This window comes from Curcuma longa, unplaced genomic scaffold, assembly GCF_044706935.1.
Source record: "Curcuma longa cultivar G26 ecotype Majalengka, Jawa Barat unplaced genomic scaffold, ITB_CL_G26_1.1 contig_27442, whole genome shotgun sequence".
Lineage (NCBI taxonomy): Eukaryota > Viridiplantae > Streptophyta > Magnoliopsida > Zingiberales > Zingiberaceae > Curcuma > Curcuma longa.
Genome location: NW_027433423.1, coordinates 3,381 through 10,545, shown reverse-complemented (window position 1 = coordinate 10,545; position 7,165 = coordinate 3,381). Strand labels below are relative to the sequence as shown.

Below are 7,165 nucleotides of genomic sequence, written 5' to 3'. Positions count from 1 at the left end.
TACCGCTCCTCACAGATGCAAGTATGCATGATCACCATATACTCTCAATTACCTTCCACTACCTTGCTCCTTCCCTCTCTAGATCAAAAACTGACTTGAGCGTCGGAGCGGTTGAGCTACGACACCTCTGGCCTCTATCCTCACTCTTGTTATTCTTGCAATCTTTTGGAGCTCTTGTGGACAGTGTGGGCCCGTCATGTCCCTTCCTCCTTCTTCATCGGTCAACGTGCTAGTCAGGTGATGGGTGACACACCTTTAAGGCGATCTCGACAGGAACAACGATAATGAAAGTTGAGGGAGTGGGATAGTATGGAGGAGGAGGAGTCTTGGAGCTTGCCGAATTCATGGTGATGTTGAGCTCGCAGGGCATGCGAGAAAGAAGATAATTGAGATGCATGAGGATGCAAGTGGGCACCATGTCTTGCTCCCAAATGTGTATGCTTCAACAGGCAAGTGGGGATGTGTGGAGGGGAGGCAGTGAGGAGTTTGATGGGTCTTGATCCTATTGGCCATTATGTTCTTTAGCATTATGAATGATCTTTTTATTTGGTTTACCATCCTAATTTTTGAAACTGCATGCTTGTGCTACCTGTACAAGTCTATCATTCTTTCGGTAGAACGACATTAGTTGCTCAGCTTCTGCTTTATGCAGGATCCAAAACAATAACAAATCAGTAAGACTCGATCTTAAAAGTTCTATAGTAGAAGTAAACAATTCAATAGAAAAGGCAAGAACCAAACATGAGCCCTCAATAAGCTGTGAAGAACCCAAAGTATATAATCCATACTGTAACTCAAAACAAGTACCTGAACTTTGCCTTTTGATTTCGATAACATTTCTATCTAAAATTCTATCGTGGAGTTGTACATGTAATGGATCATCAGTCCCAACTGTACGTTCATTTCTGAAAACATTTTCGATGGGCCTAATTCTGCTACATATACGCGTATGTAGATCTATAAGTAGAACAAAGTAACAAACTCAGCCAGGGAAGAGCAAAAATGAATTCTCCCTGTAAACTTTTGCTTCTATAAATCTGATGTTGCTCAACTTTGCATGACACCACACCAACTGTTCGGTCGTAATTCTCGACATTCGCATTACTCTTGCTACCAACTTCAAGTCAACTTGAGAAAAGAAGAGTTCTTGATTGGATCTGTCATCTTTAGGCTTCTTGAACTTCTTCACGAGGCAATTCCCAGTTCGTAAAATGTCTTTTAGTCGCTTCTCTTTCTGCACCACAACATACAGCAGGAACAATATCAGATCATAAACAGAATGAAGTGCATCTACTAGATTTTGCCGGTTACCTTGTCCAAATTGATTTGGATCTCTTCCATGAGCTTAGAGTCTGTAGGATCTTCAAGTTCAGCATGAGCTCCCATTAAAACTTTCAAAAACCCAGGAGTGTCTGCCTTCACAAACTCCCAGAAGATCCTAATCGACTCCTCCATGATATCTTCAAGAGTTTCAATTGTAACAACAAAATTTCCCTTGCTTTTATCCTCCAACTTCTCCTTCAAGGTATCCTCTGCGATGGAATGAACACACATCACTTTGTTGTTTTTGTACTCGTTATATCGAACTACTAAAAAACGGTGAACTATCAATGTTCATCCTAGATCTTGCCTTACCTCTTACTTGTGGAACTTGGAGAAGATTCTTAACGAGGGATCGACCTTTGATGTAATTTGGCAATCTCGATCCTTCCAAAGACTCATCCTCAATGAACCTTTGCAGAACCACTTGAAATTGTTGAAGCTCATCAGCCACATGATTGTATTGATGCTCAAACTCGGGAAGCTCTCGAGCCTTTTCATACTGCCAGCGCAAGAATTCCCATGATAGGCATGTTTGCCCAACATAAACAAGTTCCAAATCATTCTTAATCTCCTTGATCAAATTATCGGTAGGATCTATATCCGTCTGAAGATTGCAAGACCATAAATTCTGAAGTAGTTTGGATCTGATAGAAGGAATCATTGACCTTTTAGATCTCATTGATCGAACAGAATCCTTCAGATCGAGAAATCCTGGGAGAAACAAACACAATGGAGGCAATGAATGACATGAGAAATCTCATTCAACTAGTTATAAAACATTAAAGACATTAGACTAACCTATTGTATTCATCTTCTGGTAATTCAAGATGTCAAACTTCCTCATCCTCTCTCTGTAACAATTGTGGAACTCATGAAGCTCTTCTATAGGATCTTTGTGAAGAAATTTGTTTTTGATCTTCCATGGCTTCAGATCCTCGACTACTTTAGGGGCTACTGATTCTTCTAAGATCGTTGGCAGGTTGGCCGCCCTTGCTTTTCTCAGTTCCATTTTGAGCTGATCTATCAGATTCTCATGTTCCCAGAGGGTCTCCAACTCATTGTACTCTTCATCATCCAGAGCATCAACCGGTTCAGTTTCTTTCCCCTCCAATCTATCCTGTGATACTTTCTCTTCCCTTCCGCCTTCCTTATCAAATTTATCCCATTCTTCATCTGTGCTAGAAATTGTTCCAACAAGGTTATCCCGAGGGAGATCCAATCCAGTAGAACTTTCAGAGACTGTGCCATCAACACCGTCAGTATCATCATCTCTTTTGCTTGTGTTTTGTTTCACTTCAGTTTCATGCTGCTCATCATCATCACAGGCATTCACATTCGCCAGTTCTGATCCTTCTTGCTTTCGAGATGGACTTGATTCATCATGTCCTTGAACTATAACGACCTTCCTGGAATCAGACTCGTGATGCGGTTTGTTTTCTGTTGACATGATCTGATTCTTGATCAAACAAGAAAACATATCATCTGCTGCAACAATTTGTGCCTCAGAATTATGACTAGGCTGTAGCTGTGATTCTTCCAGACTTGCAGTATCAGCAAAGAGCAGTTCTCCATGAACTTTAATAGCATCTTCTTGCGGTACATACTCGTCGGAATCATCGCTATCTGAAAAGAAGCCATTACTATCTGAATCTAGAGCTAGCTCCTTGACAGAATAGCCATCACTTGCACTCAAGGAATCGGTCTCCGAGTTGAAGCCTGAAAAATCCTCAAACGACAGTCTTCCGTGAAAGGTTTCTGAAGTCTTGTGCTTCAGAAACTGCTCATCTTCATCCGAGTGCACACTACCGTGATTGCTTGCGTTCAAACTTGTTTTTTGCAAACTTGTGGACCTGACAGAATTACAATCAGTCAGTGCACAAATGGATTCAGCTTCTGAGTTGGAGCAAGAAAACTTTTTCTGACACACTGTTGCTTTATTTGTTCTCTCGACTTCAGGAGATAAGTTACCCTTCAACTCTGATAACTTCTTTTCAGCCGGATCCTCCATGTTCAGAAACTTCTCAGCCTCAGAACTCAGACTCGAATAACCATCACTGGATAAAATCTCCGTGAAATTTGTCGACTTGTCGTCCTTCATTAGAAATTCCTCCTGGTCGCTGCCTCCCTGCAGCTGATCCTTTGACTTGTCTTCCGAGGCAGGTTGCTGCAGCACCTGTTGATGGGAAAACTGATACTGAAACTTGAAACAGAGTGTCGATGGCTCTTCCTCAACAACCGATTCGTCATTCGTAATGATTGAATCAGTGATTTCCTTCTCCCTCAAACCATTTTCTCCCTTAAAATGATTTCCTTTCCTGGGTCTACGAGCAGGAAATGGAAAAGAAAAATGAGTCCAATAACTTGAAAAATAATAAACAAGTTGCCGAAACCATACACGTTGTTACCGTAAGAACTGCATGGCTAAGAAGCTGAACAGCCAAATTAAAGAAGTGCTAAAGATGAACCAACAGAAATCAATAAAGATTCCCATGGCTTCAGTCCTGTAACTCAAGCCGAATCAATCATGAAGAGGCAAATAGAGCTTTATTGGAGGAGAAGTAAAGGAGGAGGAGGAGGCAGGGGATAAGAAGAGGACAAAAAGGGGAGAGAAGTGCGGATGGGAAATTTCATTAATGTTTGTTTATCCCTGTGCGAATTGACGGCCAAATGGCGCCATTCACGAAGTAGGAATCGACCAAACGCGGTTTCCTTGTTTCCTCAGGAATCTCTGCATGTCACTTTCCGGATTTGCTTTAGATTTCCAGAGGCAAAGTTTTGTACTTTTTCAGTGAAGCGTAAAACAAAACATGGAGTTAAAGCATGCGTCTTTCTTGACCCTCAAACCTTCTGTATTTCTTTTTGTCGCCAAGTGTAAAATAAAACGTCGGTTACTTAATCTTAATCGTCTAACATGATAGAATTCGATGCATAATTCAGGATCATTCAAAATTATTATTATTATTTTTAAAAAATTAAATATTTATGTATATTAAAAAATAAAATAAAAAAGAATTTGAATTCATTTAAGTTGTATATATATGTTCTTTGAAGTATAGGAGAATTAAAATCCACAGTTTTGACATTTGAAGTGTAATTGAATCGAGTCAAACAGTAACAAACTCGATCTCAGCTCGATTGATTTTCTACTAAGTTTGAGTTCGATTCGAATTTTAATTTTCAATTCGTAATGAAATTAAATAATTCGTGAATGACTTAAGTTAAGTTCGAAAATAACTTATTTAAAAATTAAATGAATTTAATTTGAACTTGGCTTGGCTTGTTAACCTATAACATTTATAATTCATGGGATATATATATATATAATAAGATAAATGACTCTCTTACTGAACATATTCGCGAGCCTTTTAACAAAAACGTTTCCGAGCTATTCGGGTCAAATACTGTTACGCTCGAGTTCAACTCGATAATGTTTTCGAGCTCAAAATCAAGCTGGAGCTCGGCTCGTTTAATAATCGAACAAACTTGAACTTTTTTCAAATCGAGACCCAAATAACTCGAAAGCGGCTTGTCTCGTTTACACCCTAGTGATGTTATTACTTACTTCCATTTCCCATTAGTGTTCGTTCCTTTGGTATCAAAGTCTTCTATTTTATCATCTAAAAATTGTATTCTTTGTATTTTTTTGACTTTTGTCCAATCATCAAATAATGCTTGCGCTTTCAAAAAGTCAGGAGATAAAGTAAATCATCATTTAATCGATATATTACCTCTGAAATTAAATGTCTATTTTACAACAACGGTTACTAGACAAATTAAAATTTCTTTTGCAATGATAAAGAGGATGGAAAAATTTTGATCCTTCTATTACCACTACTGTAGAATACTAAAATTCAACTCATTATCTTCTTCACTAAAATTAAAAGTAGTAAAATAATTTTCAAATTCTTGTTTAGAACTTGAGAATTCTTGTGGATGTTTCATCTGTTATTGTAATAAAAGTTACATTTTGTAAGTTTTAATTTACTATTGGCATTGATATTTTGTGCTTCAGATATGTTAGTGTCTAATCCATATTTTACAATATAATCTTTATAAATTTCATATAAATGATTTGTAATATTTTGTATAAAATTAGCAAAATCATGAAAAGTAGAATCTTTAAATAGAATTAAAGCATTGTAATAACATTTCTGGTAAAATATCTAATTTAAGTCTAGGGTTCAAAGAAAATATAATTAAATAAATATAAAATAATAATAAAAATATTTTTTTCTCTAAAACTATACTACAAAAATTCATTATAATTAAATGAGAAGTACGATAATAAACATAGAAAAATCATTCGGTTGTATCATTAAATACTTTTAAAAATTTCATAAATATTACTACATATATTTTATTAGTATGAAAATAAATATATTCGTATTATTAGTATTTTATATAATAATAATTTTCTATATTGAAATGAATCTTGTAATAATTGATATATTGAATTTCAACATATTAGTACATGAAAATTTTTTTGATCTCATTCCATTAATTTTATAAAATCCACTCCATTATTTTATTATAGTAGGATGCAACCATAAATAAGAAATAATAATTTTAATTAGCTTAATTTTATTTTCTAAATTTTTTAATCCATCTTAAACATATAAATTTAAAATATGACATATGCAACAAATATGAAAAAATAAACCACCAATAGTTGGTTGACATATAAATTTAAGTTCTTCAATACTTGCAGTATTAGAACAAGCATTATCAAATGATATTGCAAATATTTTATAAGTTAATCCATATTCTTTTAAAATTAAGTATAATAATTAAGAGATGTTATGAGTATTGTATGTTTCATCAAAAACTCTATAGGCTAATAAATATTTTTAAATTGTCTAAGAGTTATCGATCCAATGATAAGTCACACCATATATCAATGAGTTTACCAATTGATCACTATAAATATCAAAATATATATTTTTATTATTTAATTTACTATATTCTTCAATTAAATCTCCTTACCCTATTAATCTTTTAATTGTACGAGTAAGTATTTTTCGGGGAACACATTTAGCAGATGAATTAAGTGTTTCTTAATAAAAATCTCCAAATGTGCATTATACCCAAAACTAAAAGAAAGTTGTTCTATAGAAATAAATCTAGCAAATGATTCTCTTAATTTATTATCAAAATATTTAAATAAACTTAACTTGGTACCTCTACCAGTCGAGGAAAATCTAAATAATTACGTTTGAGAACATTTGATTCTAAATTATATCGGGTGCTTCATTTCAATATGTCACAATGACTCCACCAGTCAAGGCAATCACCTTACGGTTAGATTATTTATTGGATAAATATAAATTCATAATTTGAGTATATATTCTTTATATGTTTGATTGGATCTTAAACTCATTTACTGAATATCTACAATATGATTTATAGCATGAGAGAATTTGTGATTGTATCACAACTAGTAAGCATCTCTACATGTGTAATTATTACTATATTAAAATTATCCCTAGTCGAGAAATTAATGAGTACGGATGTCATCGATTCTGTTGAGACTAGCACGTTTTAAACTCCTTAGTTTACCAAGCAGTCGATCTCACTATAGGAAATATTAGATGTTGAGAGTTAAACGTGTATACTAGTTAAAGGTAACTAGTTCATTGGAGTGACCTGCCTTGAAACTTCATATGGTTCTATACATTTGTTAATAAAGATCTCAATGCAGCTTAAGTGTGACTTTCCTTTAACTTATGATATTCAAGTCACCTTGGTCATGGAGGCTTATACTTTGACATCTTAAGCAAACATCTCCAAGGAAATGTGGACCCGGGATGATTAGGTATAAGTCGAAGTGCCTGAAGGTGCTTGA

At 35.0% G+C, this 7,165-nt stretch overlaps 1 protein-coding gene across 1 annotated transcript; it reads right to left on the bottom strand.

The window, feature by feature from the left end:
* Positions 1 to 766: 766 nt before the first annotated feature.
* Positions 767 to 3,891, bottom strand: LOC141819038 (uncharacterized). The gene is made up of 5 exons (XM_074706416.1): positions 3,729 to 3,891; positions 2,122 to 3,644; positions 1,636 to 2,034; positions 1,312 to 1,532; positions 767 to 1,234 (listed from the first exon to the last, which is right to left on the bottom strand). The coding sequence occupies exons 1-5, from the start codon at positions 3,812 to 3,814 to the stop codon at positions 983 to 985; spliced, it is 2,481 nt and encodes an 826-aa protein (XP_074562517.1). The 5' UTR covers positions 3,815 to 3,891; the 3' UTR covers positions 767 to 982.
* Between the last annotated feature and the right edge of the window lie 3,274 nt (positions 3,892 to 7,165).